This window comes from Cataglyphis hispanica, chromosome 1 (genome assembly GCF_021464435.1).
Source record: "Cataglyphis hispanica isolate Lineage 1 chromosome 1, ULB_Chis1_1.0, whole genome shotgun sequence".
Taxonomy (NCBI): domain Eukaryota; kingdom Metazoa; phylum Arthropoda; class Insecta; order Hymenoptera; family Formicidae; genus Cataglyphis; species Cataglyphis hispanica.
In genome coordinates, this window is record NC_065954.1 from 16,815,135 (window position 1) to 16,834,745 (window position 19,611).

Genomic DNA, 19,611 nt, shown 5'->3' on the forward strand with positions numbered 1-19,611 from the left:
CCAAACAATAAGTATAAGTATTTACCACAATGATATTAGAAAGTTAATTATATCTCCTTAATAATTGATAAAAGATGTTGACTTCTTTTCGACTCACCTCTTCGGATTGGCCTTCTCCTTCTTGTGCGTGAGCATCTTATAGCGCGCAACGTTTGCCGGATAACGCGAGATATGCAGGCCATGAGCCTTGATGCGATTCGCCATATCGTCGTCCTCGCCGCCCCAGCCCCAGAAAACATTGCTGAAGCCATTCACCAATTGGAAGTGTTCGCGCGACATTGCGGATACACCGCCAAAGAGATCGGCATAAGGTAATCTGAGGAACGAACACTTGAAAATATTAAAAACAGATTTTCTCAAAAAAAAAAAAAAAAATTTTATCTTGTGCCAAATAGAATATGTGTGTTATATATCTAATTCATACATATATTTAAAAAATTAAATTTACTTCATTTATTTAAACTTTAATTTTATTATACATATTTAAGATCTATATATAATTAACTATATTTTATATCTTTATTTATATAAAATTGGCAGAAAAATACGAGAGAAATGCGAAAGATTGTGCTTTCACCTGTACTTAAATTTGTCCACTGCGACCGACATGTGTCTGGGCTGCTCGGGACAGGTGTACAAATTTCTATCGTCCTCCGGAAGTAGGTCAACATCATGAAAGATGAAACAGTCAAAGGTTCTTTCTTTTAGAGCCTCTACGTAGCCAACATTCATAAGCATTGCTCGATTAAAGGCTCCGGTACCTGAGGACAGAACGACATGGCTAAATAGTATGATACTTTATAATAGAATTATAATATAATCTTTTACAAGTAGATACTTAAATTTGTCGCAAAGATAATAAATAAAATTAATTTGATATAATTCGGCAGTCTAGAAAAGAAAAACAAAAATCAAGATTTTCTTCTCTTAGAAAAATCAAATTTTTTAATTGCTTAAAAAATTCTAATTATATAATATTTTGAGAATAAATCAATATATTTTATTTCAAACTCTTGAATATTCGAAATTTTAAGTTATTAATATTTATTTAATTTTCGGAAAGTAGATATGAAAAAAGAATGAATTGAAATAATTTCCTTACTAAAAGTAAAAAATTTCTTTAATAAATCGCAATTAGCCAAAATAATCAACGTTCGCGAATAAAAATTTATTAACTCTTTAATCAAAAATATTCCATTGTTAAACAAATTTAACCAAGCATTTAGTGAACTTTTAAGTGCTTTTTAATTTATGAACGCCAATTAATTCAATATACTGTAATCAAAGTTGTTCTCGACTGCAAATAATCTGTATCTTGGAAAAAAAAAACTTTCTTGACAATATAGCTCTATAACAGACTTGTTTAAAAGCCGAAGGAAGTTCTGATCTTTTCCAGGAAAGTGCGCGTATAAATTTCAGTAAGTTTAAGGCTGCTGCTTTGCAAGGCTTGATGAAATAGCGATGTTTGACGTAAGTCATCTGGTGTCAATTAAAAGTTTCGCGTCTTATCTATCTTCGCGTTTGTTTGGGTGTCACGAACAAAAGTGGATCCACACATAGGGAACAACTTTGGAACAAATTTTCTTCATATTTCTTGTCATCTTCATCTTCCTGAGCTAAGATTCATAATTAAATATTAGAATAAGCTCGAGTGCGCGGAGATAACTTTATTTTTTAAGTTAATTTATATTAGAGATTATTTCTCTCTCTCTCTCTCTCTCTCTCTTTCTCATAAAATAATCTTTAATAAAAATATATTTCAATTACTAGAATGTGTGTGTGTGTGTGTGTGTGTGTGTGCATATATATATATATATATATAAATTAATCTACGTTTCTGTTAACATTTGTTACGTGCTAAATTGCATAAAGGATTCGTAGATTAAATTTCCCGAATGCGGAACGCGTTGTATGTGCTTTGTGCGGAAGAAGGAAGCAAAAGAGCGTACTGAGAACGCTAGAAGGAACCTAGATCTAACGGCGTCGTCTACTACCCGTTTATTTGAAAATAATTACGAGACCTAGCAAGATCCTTCTCAAAGAACGAAGAGGCAAAGGCTAATGCTCTCAAAGCTGCTGGCTGCATCTCTCCCGTCCGTTATCGATTATTATTGGCTGAATAAACCTCGCGCTCGATCGAATCTCTTGAACGACCGTTATATATGGAGACACATGAGGAGAATAAAGGGGAGGTCACGAGAAGGCCAAAGACCTCGGCGGAGCGTTCGCCAAATGTATGCAAGACGGAGATATAAACAGTCTTGTTTTTCTCGATCTCGGAGAAAAGTGTCGCGGCGCAAGTTTATTCCAGGTATTTTAGGTATTTCTTTATATCACGTTGGCGACGAAATAAAAAGGGATATGATAAAAGAGGATGGCAAGGACGGACGGGGGCGCGGAATACGGGGATGGTGGATGACGATAAAAGGACGCAGGTGCAGCAAACAATTTCGCAACGGGGAGAAATGGAAATTCATCCGCGCAGGAGCGCGAAAGAGATGGTTTCGATCTAAAAAATGTAAATGTCAAGCGATCTAATGGTGTTTGTTACGAAACGGTTTTCCTCGTCTATTTGCGACGCCGTCACATTGTTATTCGCGTCCTGAAAGAGACGTTGTACAATTACGCTTCTTGACGAAGTAGAAACGCAAATGATGGAAGCGACGCGACGTGCAATTTAGCCGAGAAAAAAGATATATCATTATATGTTTTTATCTGTCATCTGTCATTGTGTATTATTATCTGTTTTTCTCGACAGAATTTTTATTACTCAAATATAATTTTTTGATACAAAATTGCGCGAGCATTTTGCAAGAACATTCTACTGAAATAAATTTTTTCTTCTTAAATTTATATTATATATTGTGTATATTAGAATTATTTTTTAAAACGTTTAATTGCAAGCGCATATCGCTATTTAATTCAACATCGTCCATCTTGACTCAGATTATACGCGACTAATTAATTCGTTTCACAATTAAATACAATCACAGTTGATTTCTTAATTAAAATATGACGCTCTATTGAATAATCCTATCACAAAATACGAAACTACATTGCCTTTGTCTTCCGTTTCCGTCAATTCATCACTACTTTCGTCGCATAATTATTACGTCAAGAGAATGCAACTGCGGCACGACGATGAAAGACGACGGGCCGTTTATTAATATACCTCGCTCGCAATAGGCTCTCTTCTTGCAATTCTAATAAATACTAATGAAGAGTACCATCTGAATGAGTATCTTGTCTCGACAGGTAGCTCTTCCAACAAGCTCAATTCATTTCCATATCCGCTTTCGTGAAGACGTCGCTTATTTATTCGCCCGAAAGAATTGTGTCTGCGATATAACATTATGCACTGCCACGCTTATTCAAAGTGTGAAAGGGCGTCTGTCTGTATCTCTGGCGTATATTTAAATTCCTGAAATATCTCATCGTATTTTCCTCTGTCCAGTATATCATATGTATGTATACATGCAGCTCGACAAATCAAATGTAGTGATAACATTATAGTTTATTATTCGACAGTTCAAGAACAAAATAATTCCACAAAATAGTAATATCAATTAATTATAAACATATTTATCATTTGACGATTAGAATTTTTAATAACAAGACATGATAATTTTCCAGAATAGCGCAAACGAGCAGCAATTAAAGGGAAACATTTTTCTAAAGCTATTATAAAATCTAAAGATTATATATATATATATGTATATATTGTATACGTAAGTATTTCTTAAAATATTTTCCTTACGACAAGTAAAATTATAAATAGAATTCTGTCGCGAATTTTGTCGCAAATTTATAATAGATTATCTAAGATGAGCTTCGGTGCCTGGGAGTTATCCTTGTCTACTTTTCCCACCATTTCGTCCACGCAAAAAAAGATCGATTGCATTCCTGCTTGTAAGTATAGAGCTTAACGAACATCCTGCTCCGCGAATGACGGAGAGAGTGAACGGATTTCCTTGATATCGAAGACCGGACGAACACATCGCTCTTAATGATTGTATACGATAATAAGAACCTGGACGATAGTTACGATAATAAGGGTCTTTCTCGAACGAATGCACGTTCATGTTTCCGACAAGGTTCTAGCCAAGCAATATTAATGGGCGGATTCTGAATCGCGCGAGAGAATGCCTGGAGCCGCCGCGACAGGTGCAACTAACTGCGTTTGTCCGCGAGAGATGTGTGTCTCAAGGATCTTGTCTCTTTTCCGGTAACAGACATTCACGAAGAATATCCTCTCCCCCTTTTGCCTGCATTTCCATTTCGCAAAATCATGATATTTGTGATATTAGATGATGATTAAACACGTGTGTGTGCAAATGTTTTATTCAGATGGCAATAATTTAAACTTATCTGTCTAAATATATCCATCCAAAGCTAATATCAATCTACATCTAATGTTAAATGTTATATTTATTCACAATTTTTCGCATTATTTTATTATTTTAAATATTAATATTAATTATCATTGAATTATCTACTTTTAGAAAAATTTAAAAATTATACAAAAAATGAATATTTTACTATCTTTATGTATATTTATGTATCTTGAAACAAATGAGAAATATAATAATGAAATATCGAGAAAACGTGCGAGAGATTAACATTTCCGACGGAAACTTCTCTCATCTCTGTAACATCCTCTCCGAACTCTTATCCCGTATCGAGAAATTGATTTTGTTCGGGCCAGAGGGAAGTACGTCATGAATCTAATTTCCTGATCCGTCCGTAGTCGTTCGATCGCGCTTACTGGAAACGACTGTCGCGATTTCGCTCCGATCCTCTAGATGGTCCCCACGCGAGTCGATACGATAAATATTCAACACGGTACTAATTATGCAAAAGCGAAGTAATCAGTGGCTGACTCCGCTTTAATCCCGAAGTGTAGAGAAGAGACGAATAGATAGAGAAAGGAGTTCGGAATTTGAATTTCTAAATTGCGACCGAGTGCGACCGTGTCCAACTCATTTGGGACAATTAAAACTATCTTAATTCATGCATACACACATACACATTAATATTCCTTCGACTTGTGCATGTTACAAATAGATTTTTCCGCGCTATGATACATTATAGGATTCACACACTCGTTTCATGCAAATAAAAGCAATTTCGAATAATTTTAAGAATAAATACCACATAAAAATACCACATAAAAAATTTATATAAAAAAATCAAAGTAGAGAAAGAAAGAAAAGGAGAGTAAAAATAAATCCGAAAAAAGAATATCCCCTGAGAAATATTTCATATATACTGAAAAAATCAATATTATATTTACTATTTTTCATTATTTTAATATTATTTTTTGTTATTTTTTATTTTATATTTTCTCTTATAAGCAGTTATAACTTTATATTTTTATATATACGGTTTATTACATTTAAAATCTCGATAGTTGATATTTTTATGTATCAATGCATCGTCTTCTTGACAAATGAGTGATCTAAGTATCTCTAAGATCGACTTGACAAATGATCGTGACTTTACACATATACGAATAGTAACGGTATTCGTGCCGTAAGCGAAAATCAGGATTCGACCGGATCATTTTCTGATGCGATTATGCGGCTGTACTTTCAAGAGATAGCAAACTTATAGATACAGTACTAAAGTAAATAGTAGTATCATATAACTCGATTCAATCTTATATGTAAAATTACTTTAAAAGGATGTAACTACTTCAAAAGAATGCTCTTTGTTGTAAATTGACATATTCGATTAGAATTAAAAAATTCTATTAATAGAATTAAATTTTTTTATGCTTGTTTGTCTTGAAATAAATGACTCGATAAATTTTAATATCATCAATATCTTTGATAAGTTAAAAGATAATCTTGCTTAAAATGTATCTCTGTGCGATGCAGATGATATTCATTACAAAAAAGGTGTACATATAATAGCAATCTCATTTACTGCAATACTTTATTGCAATGCTACTTTTGCACTAAATATGAAAGCTACTTTTTCATTACCAACAAATTTTACTCTTTCATCCGGTAATTTTTATTTTTCATTCTTATCAGAGAAAGACTTCTATTTAATTTAGATTTTTTTTTTTCTTTCAAACTCTTGAAAGGTGAACTAGATCCTTACACTAAAATCTTCAATTATTTAAACTGTTAAAAATATTGCGCAATACACTTTATTATGAATTTAGATTAAAATATAAAAATTTATGTATTATAAGTTTGAATTTTTCTGTATATGAATTTGTGTGAATCGACGTGTCGTCGATGTATCCTTAATATTACTGCATTGCGGAAAACGCGGGAAAACGACAGTTGGTTCCTCAAATTCAAGGATTAGATAGCACTTAAGCCTGACTTACGTGAGGTCTTCGGGCAAAGCAGCTTGACAGTGAATAACAGTTCGGCGTATTTTCTCAAGCTCGCGCGCAGCAACGGCGATAATAAATAGTTGCTGTTTCGCCGTAATTAATCGTACCGGCGCGGTGAAATATCATCTTCGTTAAATTATCGCGAGAATTCATTGCCCGGCGATCTGTCGTAAATTAACGCCATTACAGCATAATAGCGATCCGATTGAAATAACCCCACGAAGAATTGAATGAAAGAACTCGGCGAAGAATCCTCCTTCCATTTACTTCGGAGGGATTACATGATTATAAATACAAAGAAGCAATAACAGTATGATATAATTTTCATAAATTATTTCACATATAATATATGGTACGTTCAACTCTCTCTGAAACGTGAATTAAAATCGTTGTTCCATAAAAGTCTCAATCTATGTTTCAGTTAAATATATTTAATATATTTAATATCTTTCATATATTTAATATATTTAATCTATTTAAAAACAATCAATTTTCCAATCAAATATCAGGTAACCAAATATTAGGACCATTAATAATCATTTTGTGCATATCGTTATAAAACTTCTTCTCCATTGCATAAATTCATTGTGCATTATACATACATCGAAGGTATGCAAAAGTGCCGTATGAAATAACAAGAAAATTAATCATAGTCATATTTTGACATCTCGCATATGCAGTAAGTAAACAAACTTAGTCAAGCGTTTCGCAATTTTAATGAAGATAAATTGCAAGCCTGCTCCTCTCTTCTCTCTCGCAACCCTCCAATATCTAAGATAAATAGCATTTTCTAGGGTGAATGGAGAATGATAGATCCTGCATGGCAGCCAAAGATATTATTTTCCCTGATAATCTTCTTTAAATTTTTTGGAAATAATTATTTAATAAATCACTTTAAGATAAAAAAGAAAGAAAAATTTATATTTATATACATTCTTAAAAATTATTTATAAGAATATAATTATATATAATATATTAATTGTATAAATTTTCTCTACTAATCGTTAATAATTTAAGAAATAACTAATAATAAATACAAATATTAATAATTTAATAAGTACAAATATTTATTATATATAAATACAAATATTTTTTGTATTAATTATAAATATTTGTAAATTAATTGCAAATGTTATATATATGTATATATATTATAAATATATTATTATTATACATATAAAAAGTACGTGAAAGAAGATTTCTAAAATATTCCGCAAATAAAAATTTTCTATTTCTGTAAATCTAAATAAAAATGATTATTATTATGTGTTTGTTATTATGTCATATTTATCATTCTCGTATGCTTGAGCTCTTTCTCAAATTACGACGAGAGTCGTGCTTTATAATCATCAACATTAAGAGCACGTCACAAAACATCTCGTAAAGCAGCTCATAACAGACTTTATAATTAAGATTGTAGGAATGTAACTACGATGTAAGGCCGATATTGGAGGGAGATGTTTTCGCGAAAACATATCCTCATGCTGTTAAGCAAACAATCCGCTGACAGACTGACAGAAACAATCCGCAGCGCGTTGATCGATTAAATAAAGATGAATTAAAGAAAGACATTTAAAAATTTTATTAAAAAATAACCGGTGGAATTATTTCGTGTGGTTTTGCTCAAAAACGTTCGCGTTGATCGATCGATTATTCAAGCTGATGAAAGATGTCAGAGACGGAGAGAGAGAGAGAGAAAGAAAAAGAGAAAAAAAGAAAGAGGACCTTTATACAAATTTAATTAAAACTTAAGTCGAGGAGCTTAGAGACTCTACGAAGAGAACTTTGAAGTAGCCTCTTCCGCCCTGTGACTCTTGCTCCGCCGGCATTTTCCATCCGGTAGGAGGGTCTCCGTTCCGAGAGACAAGCAGGAAAATACGCAGGCAAGAGGAACGTCCGCTAGACGGCAATAAATCGTAGCGAAGCATCGGCTTACACGCACCAACGGTGCCGGCGAAGAGAAGCTCGGGAAAATCGTACGTTTATATTCGCTCCGCGGAAACAAACCATGTGCTCTCTGGAAGATACTATAGGAATAGAATGGAATGCGCACGTCTGTTCGTATCGGCTGGCAAATAAGAATTCACCGTTTCAGCGATACGCTGAAATATCGTCGAAGTAGCACGACGATTCGATTCTTTTTAAACCGAAATTATTCAAGAAAGATCTACGAGGAGATTTATAATTTATTAATTTCAATATTATTTATTCCATATATTTAATTGAAATGATATTAAAATCGTGTGTAAAGATTTATGAAACTGATAATACGCGTGTAAAAATAATTATCGACTTGTCTGTCGAAAAATGTTGCGGTCGCAAAGGATGTGAAAGTATTTCCGATCGATACGAGAAACCGCAGTTTCCAAGTCAACTTACCTTCCTGTTCGATCACGAAGATCTGATACTCGATCTGCTGGCGCAATAGAATCGGATGCAGATTGTAGAGAAGGGTCTGCAGATGCTGTGGGCGGTCGCGGAATGGAATGATTATGGCTACGCGATGCCTGGCGATGCAATCCGCCGGCCAACCCCTGCCACCCGCCTTCACCTCCATGAATGACCTCTCCATCTCGGACAACGGTGGCGGTGACTTACTAACAACCACCGGTCCAACTGGGGACAGAAGGAGAAGAAAAAATTGCAAACGCAAGAATAATCCGAATGAAATATAATTAAAAAAGAAATATATATAAAATTTTATTTATACTATATAGACGTAAATCGATTTTGTTGGCATTGCACTTGTAGCATTTGCTGTTTGTGTAATGAGAATAGTTATTATGATTTTTAACGTGAAAATCGAACAATAATTAATAAATTTTTAGTAGATTTCTGCTTGCAATATTTTCAAACAATTTTCCTTATTCAATATTTTTTTTTTGACAAATTCATATTTAGTCATTACATTAATTAATTAGAAATTTCCATTTATTTTCCGAGCTATTACAGTTTGGGGAAAAAAAAGATATTGAATCATTAACTAAATTAAAGACCAATTCTATGAATGCCAGAAGTATTAGTACAGTCCTGAATAGAGATAAACTTCTCAATCTTACGAATGCAAAATGCATTCCAAGAGACTTTCAATAGAATTCCATATAAAGCAGAATTCAAGCATACAAACTGATTTATGTAGCTGTACTCAATATTATTTTTTAATTCACCAGAACATTATTCCATTTTCTCTGGCATATTAAAATCCTTTATACAAATCATAATCTTAATAAAAAGAGAGAATATCAACTCTCGCAATGGGATCTCTATATCGATCTTTGCAGACTTACCCAAATTCGGTGGGATGAGGGGACATCGTGGCATGGTCGTATTATTAGTCGCGTTCGCCACCGGAAGTTCTCGCGCGGCTCCGACCAGATTTCTAGTCGGCACGGGCTCGAATCTGGACGAATTCGATAGGCCCTTGGCCAGTATTGAGAGTATCGTTGTCGAGGATACATTGCCACCCCCTATTAAGTTCGGCACCGCGGTTGCCGGACCGTATATGATGAGGCCGCGCGGATGGGTCCTATACGAGCGATCCGCGTATCTGTAACAAGCACGCAAAAAAAGAACATAAAAAATATATTAATACAAAAAAGCGTGAAAAATTAAATATACAAAATTTACAAGCAAGTTACGCATGTAAATTGTCATAGCGTCATTCGCGTAAAGTAGCTACTTACCGGTGTAATTTGCGTAAACGCGTTGATAAGATTTACATAATCGTCGCTCAATTTATGCAGCATATTTCAATTTTTTTTTTCCGCACATCGGTATCGCGTCTGACCTTAGGCGTAAAAACTGTATATTAATACTAATAGGCGAGCGTTAGGAACTCCAGAATTAATGTTCGCGAGAGACATCGCCTTGCACACAACGCGTATATACATCCGAGAGCCAATTATCTATCGATTGCGGCACGTCGCAGCAGCTATTACGAGGCTGACTGTGCAATGTCTTCCATAATCGAGACAGCTGTCTGGCGATTAGAGAGCCGATTGACTGTCTAATCGCGATTACGATTCGTGTCTTGAAGAGCGCATCTTTTATCAGGTGCTACGATAATGTCATTCCAATTAGTTTCAAAACACACAATTATTCCATAAGATTGCAGGATATACAGCATATTAGCTTGATCTTAGAAAGAATCTCCTTCAATCAAGATACTCTTTAACTATATCTATATTTGCAAAAAATAATAAGTATAAAATGCATTCGCGTAAAGGTATCTTCTGTTTTTGTTAGAAATATTATTTTAGCTTATAAATCACATATGAGTTGTGAAATCTTATATGAAACACAAAAATGAAGCAAAGAGAAATGTTATGTATATATTTCTTAAATCACATAGTATAGTTTAATCTATGTCAAATATATCATGTATATTACATTTTTCAAATTTTCTGCTTTATAGAGAGCACTTACTTAAGATGGCCCAAAAATTTTCAAAATACCAAAAATTGCAATAATTATTTACTGACAGAAGCTAATTAAAAAATGTTTAATATCTACTTTAAATGTATGACTTATGATTGCAAAACTTTTACAACCAAACTCTGATGCCGTCGAAATTTGAGTTAAATATTTGACTAAAATAGAAAAATATTTATAAAAGAATAAATACACACATAAATGTATTTATTGAGCCAAGAGAAAAATACCCGACAGCGTAATTAATATGATTGCGTCCGTCGATCAAGAAAGAGAAGCCGATTAAATAAAGCCATTAAAGCCGTTAGTGAAAAATCAAAACGACGATGATACATCTGAAATGATTTACTCGCAGAATTTCAAAATTAAAACGGATGCCGACCTATCCAACTCGTTTCCCTCATTGATCTTGCAAAAAATGCTCGACCCCTCTCGGCGTAGACTTTTTAGAAAATTTCATGCGATGGTACGTCCTCGAACTTTAAAAGCGATTTTCTCGTGCTACGGGCGTTTAGTGCACTTTTGCACTTTCTTCAATTTTAGGTCTAGGAGTCTCTATTCTGGGGCTTAAAATCTTAAAACCTAAGAGAGATGGAAAAACAGAGAGAGATCTTAAACCTTCAAGCCAGATTAAGACAAATTAGATTTTTAATTTTTCTCTCTCTCTCTCTCTCTCTCTCTGTTTGTATTAAAAAAAAATAGTATTATTGATCATTCCAAATAAAACTATTTTCTGATTATAAAATATATTGAAGGATTTTTGAAAAATATTTTTTTTTTTTCAGTTATGGGCTACTTCGCAAGGAAAAAACATTTCGTCTCATTTATTTAGTCAGAAAGTGTAGACCAATTTTTTTTAGCAAATTGTCCCGACTTTTTTCTTTTATTATGAACGTTAAAATAGACACTCGATATCTCGATATGAACACGATGAATTTCCGACAAGTCAGCATTGCTGCTCCTACAGTTTAATTCACTTAAAGTTTACGACAAACGCAAAAGACCGCGGCAAGAGATTACGACGAACTTAATTCACATAGGATCTCCTTTCGTTTACTTCCTGCCTCGTTTTTCTCTCTCTTCTCGCGAGAGAACGTCAGCGAGTTTCCCGAGTTTACGATTCGGTCCGCTTGCAGTTGCAATTTCCGGAATCGCCGCCGGCCACCGTTGCGACTGCAAACCGTGATCTAACGTCCCTCTCTTCCTTTTCCCTTCCTCCTTCAAACTCATGCACCGGAATTTGGGCAAAATTACGAGACAGCGCGACAGGAATGTCAGTGACAAAGATCACGATAAGATAAATGAAAAATTAAAGGCACGATGCTGCGGTTTTAATCTATTAAAATGTAACTTATAATGCCAGAAGAAAGAAATCACGTACAAAAAATGCTCTCTTGTGACAAATATATTCCATAGATACATGTTAAATTAAAAAAAAAAAATTATAAAATTTTTAATCTAAAGGATTGTGAGATAATTTTCCGAATGAGAAGAGAATATTTTCCGAAATACAATAATACAAAAATAATTAATGAAATGTTCACATTCAATATACGTATATGAATAATTATAATAATAGAATAACAATACACTAAAATAAAATTATAAAAATAAAATAACGTAAAATAAAATTATATTGCACTCACTCTGATTTCAAATGTCAATTTTAACTTCATATCTAAAGAGAATTGTATATCCTAAACAAATATCGCACGCATACTAAATCAATTTTTATCTATATAATGAAATATCATTTCATAATAGATCGATAGTTTAGGATTTGAGATAAATATAAAATAACCTTTATCTTTAGTGATAAAAACAACGCTTGTTTTTCCATCATCATATCATTTTCGCTGTTTTCGCCATAACGTAAGCTCATTTTCGAACAAATTTGGTAGATCATTGTTCGCAGTATGATAATAAACACTATGAAAACCGGCAAAGTTACGACTCGTCCCGCGGATCGATTCTCACGAGGCATTTCGCGAGAAGAGCCGGCGCAGAAATACAGCAGGTGTGTGCCTTGCACAAGCGGATTCTATTTGCATATACCACGTTTCCTACGTCAACGACAAGTCTGTTTACAAAGATTTTTGCGACCGAGATGAAATTATTCCCGCGTATATACCGCGATCTCATGACGGAAAGATTTACAATCTGGCAAAAAGCTACGCATACAGTACTTTTTTAAGAAATTTCTAAAAATGTGAATTAATGCATGTCAAAATAAAATGTAAAATAAACCTGACAAAATAATTAAATATAGTTTCTCTGAATTGTTTATAAAAATACTATTTTTGCTTTTTCATATTTCAAGTACGTAGTAAGATTTAATTTTTCGAATGTTATTACTAAAAAAACAAAAATATTAAAATTAATATTGTTTCTCTATTTGGAATTCTGCTCTATTTTCTTTTACTATTAATCGCAGGTAATGATTGTTTCGCATATTAATAAGAAATCCATAAGGATTCCACAGATAGATGCCTTTCCATTCCAGTTACGAGGTAGTTTTGATGCCACGTGATATTTCGGGAAGCTGGAGAACGCCGGTATCGAGCGTCGTCTCAAATTTAATTAAATTCGCGTACCACTTGGTACATCCGTTTGTGGATCAGACAAGCTTCTCTCTAGAAGCGTGCATTTAGAAGTGCAAAAGCGACGCAGTTAACGATTTACCTGATTGCGAAACTTGAGAGAACTCGTTGACAACAACGACGAGCATCAACAAATGATCAAAAAAACGATTTAAAAATTAGCGAAATCGCGCATGCAAAATATTTACATCTCGAATAATGTAAATTTGAAACTGTTTAGAAAAATATTATTACTTAATACAAAAATAATTAATAAAACAACTAAATATTCAAATATATATATATATGTATAATTATATAATATTAAGGATTAACTATAAAATAAAATAAAACAATAAAAATAAAATATAATCAAATAAAATTATATGGCATTCACTGTGATTTTAAATTTCGATTTAATTAAATTTTATATTTAAAGAGATTTTTGTATAGATTATATCGTAAGCGGATTTCGCACGTCAGATCAACGTTCGAATTTTTATTTATATAATAAAATAGCATTTCGCGACAAATCAAAATAAGGATTAACTTTTCTCCCCCCTTAAAAAATAAATACATTTAAACTTAATGTAAATACATTTTTTTAAAAAAATTAATTTTTTTTCTTTCTCTGAGCAATTCCCAGAATAAAAAAATATAAGCAAATCCACTAATTTAAAAATTTACGTTTGAATATTTCATGTTAAAATATTAAATTAGATATTGATAAGTAGATATTGGAAAAGATATAGAAAAATGAAAAAATAAAGACAGATATATACTTGAATAGAGTTCATTTTATTACAATTTATTAATTCTACAGTTAGCAGCATACGAGAATTTTGAAAATTTCAGAGAGACGTAAAATTAATTATATAATACAATATTAAATATAAAAAAGCTAAAATAATGATAATAGATAAAAATTTATCAAATGTCTGTGTATTGCATCTATTATATAATATATAAACACAAAATGCATTAATATCGCTTTATTCGAAATTTAAAGAAATTGACTCCCTCATTTCACATCAATGTAACAAAAATAGTGATCAAGACATGTGAAAATAGGGATCAAGTTGAGAACAACATAAGGAGATACTGACGACTGATACAGCATGAAAGCACGTATCGGCGCGTGCAGTCATAAGGGAGTTTCGATTCCACCCTGGAATTCAACGGGAATTCCCGCCACGTTCGGAGCGGCATAAATCTGACGTGACTCATCCGGGTTGTCGATACGTAGGATCGGCTGCGTGCACCATCCAGAAATACTTTGTCGGCTATGCAGCAGTCGGATCGGAATCCGCAAAGATCTTTCCGCTCGCGGAAAGCGAGAAAGATATCTTCGCGATGGCGGGCACGCGGAAAGCGGCGCGGAAAGCTCGACGAAGCTCGCCGATACGTAGAGATATTTTTCAACGTACGTGACAGGACTTTTAAAAGCAAATGCACGATCGACACGACTGGTTATCGCCTGGTGACAAGAAACGATCGGAATTTTCGGAATAAAGGACAAGATGTGTGATGACCAACAACAAAGCTCACAGTAAAATTGTACTGTCTCTAATTTAATATAATTGTAATAAAAAAAAATGAAGAAAGTAATTTATTTTAATAACCGCGAAATTGAGTTTGTTTTTGTTTAAAGTTCTTAACACATGTTATCGATTAATAATCGAAATAAAATTATTATTAACTAATTATTTGTCAAATTTAATTGAACTTGGATATTTCAATAGAAATTAAACTCTTGTTTCACTCAATAATGAATTATAAAATATTTAAAGATTAAGAAGAAATTTGACACTTGGCGATTTTCCATCAAGCTTTTCTAAGGGAACAAGTTCGATTGAGGCGCTCTACCAAGGTGATTACGATTGACAGGATATTCGATAAGGGCGGAACAATGTCTTCGATGAAATCTATCATGGGCAAAGTTTCCCACTTTTATCGGATAATTTCGATTTTGTCTAATTTAGAGCAATATCGAGAAGCGAGAGAGTTTTGACGATGATGTATTTTTAATGCCGAGGTAGGGCAGGAATTGCAGGAAGGAAAGAAGAAAGAAAAGAAGGAAGAAAGGAAGGATTATAGGACCAAAAGGTCTTCTTCGAAACGCCTTGGGATCGTCGAAGAGCAACGGAATTTTCCATCGATCGGAAAACGTCGCGAACGAAAATGTCCGTTAAAAGTTTGAAGAACCGCATACTCAAACTCGTTGCAAAGTAGAGTTTCAGGCAAGAGTAGGGGTGTAGCAATAGAGGGTGGAGAAAGAAAACAATGTTCCTGGACGCGTCAAGCGAAGTATACATCATAACTTTTTATACAAATACATTATACAAACTCTCTTTTTGATTTAAAAAAATATAAAATTTTATAAGAATATCTTTATATCCTTATTACTTTAGTTTTATATCTTTTTTTATATACAAAAAATTATTGTACAATTTTTATTTATCGAAGAAAAATAAGAAGAATGACGATAACTCATTGATGACTCAATGTTCGCAATCATCCACGATCATATCTTAAACAAATATGTAATTTGCGGTTTCATAAGACATGATAAAGTACAGAATTCAATATCGCAAAAGAATATTCTATAAATTGAAATTTTGTGAAGATGAATTCCTTATATAATCTAATCTAATTAACAATAATTATAGACGATTATATGTATAATTATATTAATTAAAAAACCAACTTTTCTCTTTCTCTCATCCACATTCTAGGAATTTAATTCAAAAACAGTCTTTGTTTTAATTATATATTTAGAAACAAAAAGTTAGACGTCGATTTTAATTCAATCTTTCGAAAAATCTATCAATAACGATCATGATACAAAAGTGCTAACATATTTGCAATTTTCATTTCGGTCCAAGCGTGACGGGATTCGGAAATGTTGCATCTCGAAGGAAAGTCACGTAGCGAGACAGTAGCGGCTGATCCGATATATGATATGACATTCTCCGATGACGATATAACACGGACGATCGAGACAGTTAAATTCGACGTCGTGACGAGACTGCACGCTTGCGTAACTCGGTTAGAAATTTGCCGGGAAATATTCTTGACTTCCGGGTCTGGTTCCTCAGGGTATTCGCGTCCGATGCAACTATGATGTAAAGATGTACTTGAGAGGATGTAATTGCATTTCTATCTCGAATATCGAAAGCATCAAATTTATTTCGTTGAAAAAAATCGATCAAGGATTAATAATAAAAATAGATAACCGCGGAATATCCTGTATAGCTCACAATACGTAACCAATGTCTATACGCGGATGTATACATTCCGCTAATAATTCATAATTCTTGAGTATTCAGGCTCGCTGAAAGGTTGAGACACGCATTCGTGTTGTATTATCTAACGCAAAGATTCTCAAACTCGCAGAGTAAATTTTCTATCAAGATTTTAAAACATTTTAATTTTTAATTTAAATTTTCCTTTTTAATTTTAATTATAAATGTAGAAATTTTATTTCATTTCATTAAATAAATATAACCATTTAAACATGAAAATATCTGATGTATCGTCTTTGCCATTAAGGTGATTCGATGATGAGATAGATTGCATCGGGTAAATGGCATCGCTGCGTAATAACACATCTCGCTAATGCACATCACACTAAAACATCTAACGGCTTGATTTGTAGCAGTGGCTGCCTCCTACATTCGATCGCATTCGCGATGCATCGCGAATTGAACAAGTCAATTATACGGCGTTTCAATCTTACGAGATATATATATATATATATATATATATATATATATATATATATATATATATTAATGAAAAAAGCTTCGGCATACTTTCTTTGTGTTAATTCATTCATAATTATATAAAGAAAACACATACATTTTAATTTTAAAAAATTATTCTTAATCATAAAACTTTCTTATAATTTTGAAAAATAAATTTTCTTCGTATAAAAAATAAAAAGTAAAACTTGTTTCGACTAAAATTTAACCGATATATAAATAACTATATACAGAGACGTACATAATTACACCAATGCAATAACATAATCAAGATTGTCAAAATTATATCTGATAGTTTACAATCATACATTCCATAATGTATAGGATGTCTATTTTATCTCTATGAAGAAATCCCTTCTTGATTTTTTTTGAATTACAATTTCCTCGTATATAGTCGCGCGTGCGCGTGATAGCGAAAAATCGTTGACCCCGTTTTCCCTTTTCGACGAGACCCCTTAATCGTCAGCAGTGTAATCAATAGCGTAAGGATCACAGCGAAATGTGCGCGCGCGCGATTATCAACGAAAATGTCAAAATAGCCCGCTATTATTTATCGTACGTATCATAGCGATAGCACATAATGCGTAAACTGCATCATGGCGTAACTGCAACGAGCTTTCGGCCTGTGATAGAAGAAAGGGGTGACAAATTGTCGCGGACGGGGCGACTACGAAATTTTAAATTAATAGCCCGCACACCTTGCATTGTGTGTGCAGCGTGCAACCACACAGTGTTGCCAGGGATATCGTCGTCAGCTCGCGCTAATTGAATGCAATTTTCAGCGATGATATACGAGGCAACAACGTTTAAGCCGTCGCCGCGTTGTCCCGCGCGTTACGATGTGTAAGAATGTATGTTTAACTTCTTAAGATCGTATCGGCCAATACCGCAGAGAGACTCAGAAATAACGAACTATAAATTTATTTTTTATCGCGCCTTAACTAGCGAGAGTTGAGCACAAGCTACAACAGTTTCCTGATTGATCTACTCGTAGATCTTTTCTCCACGTTGTTTCCAACAAACTGCTCGTTATTTTTATTTTTTATAATTTTTTTTTTTTATATAATGAGATTGGGTCGAGAGGTAATTTAATAATTCTACAAGTAGGTCTCTTGCGTCATATTTTCGTTAAGAAAATATCGATCGCATACTTTCAAACGTATATATATATATATAAGAATTATAATTTTCTAAAAACTCAAGATATGATGACATTATTTTACAAATAAAATAAATGCATTATACATAGTTAAATATAATCATAAAGTAAACCGTCAGATACTCATATAATTATTAATTGTCAATATTACACTAATTAATTATTTAATAATTATTAATAAATAATAATGCAAAAATAATAATTAATAATTATTATTTATTAATTAATAATATGTCATAATGTAATAATATTATATAATTATTAATATTATAATATATTATTAATACTCATATAATTTTCAGAAGCTTATATTGCAATGCATTTTTCCTCTCATCCTTTTCCTTTAATATAATTGCACGAAACTTTAAAGCTATATCGGAAGGAAATTTCCAGATGATAGCGCAAATGGAACAACAATATCCGGTGCACATACATCGTATACTATTATCAGCATTGTATGTTTTCCTTTTGAGAGAGCCAGCCTTAGTCTTGACCGGCTAAAAGAGCGCATTATGCCAGCGAAACGCGCTGCAAAAGCCATCTCTGAACACCACACGTTCGTTGGCGTGTTGCCTCGTGATAATAACAGCGCGGCCGTTGCGACACGAAGGCGAGACGCGTCTTTCATTTCGCCGCTGCAACTCGGCGAGCGTAAGCGTCAAAAGCGCCTATAATTGCAGAGATTAAAAACGAGTGAAAAAGCGCAGCGCCAAAAGAGTCACATTCAGAAATTCCTTGTGATGTCCCTCATGAATAATATTTTTCGCGGACGCTCTTTCTCGTAATTTTTGGGAGGAAAAATCTAAAAAATATGTAAATATTTCAATTCTTTATCACCCAGAAATATTAGACTTAACTTTAATGATAAATTTTCTTTTGTAATAAATCTATAAAAAACTTTTCTATATTTTTTTTTCTATATATATATATATCCAAAACAAGTACTAATAAGTACTAAATAATTTGTCTATTTTCAAGTTATGAATAATTAAAAAAATGTCGCAGAATAAAGTTTCAAGAAATGCAAAATTGTAAAAATTAAAAAAAAAAAATTACTTTTTTCAAAACCTCGAGATTTAAATTGTCTATTTTCAAGTTATGAATAATTAAAAAAATGTGGCAGAATAAAGTTTCAAGAAATGCAAAATTGTAAAAATTAAAAGAAAATTTATTTTCAAAATCTCGAGATTTAAATTTTCGTGAGATTTTGTTTGCAAAATCACCCTCCTCGGTGGATTAAACGTCGTCACTCGCGCTCGATCGATAGCGACTCTATATGTCTCTCGCAGCGTGAGCGACCGATTATTTCCCATTACGAGGGCTCCG

At 33.0% G+C, this 19,611-nt stretch overlaps 1 protein-coding gene across 6 annotated transcripts in view; it reads right to left on the reverse strand.

Moving 5' to 3' along the window:
* The window catches only part of LOC126858902 (beta-1,4-N-acetylgalactosaminyltransferase bre-4-like), a 100,112-nt gene that overhangs the window by 5,550 nt on the left and 74,951 nt on the right, over positions 1 to 19,611 (reverse strand). For all 6 annotated transcript variants that reach the window (XM_050609618.1, XM_050609607.1, XM_050609597.1 and 3 more), the window contains 4 exons: positions 9,640 to 9,899; positions 8,732 to 8,968; positions 578 to 761; positions 98 to 316 (listed from right to left, as the gene is read on the reverse strand). In XM_050609618.1, the coding sequence (XP_050465575.1) occupies positions 98 to 316; positions 578 to 761; positions 8,732 to 8,968; positions 9,640 to 9,899 (900 nt within the window). The remainder of the gene's footprint in view (positions 1 to 97; positions 317 to 577; positions 762 to 8,731; positions 8,969 to 9,639; positions 9,900 to 19,611) is intronic.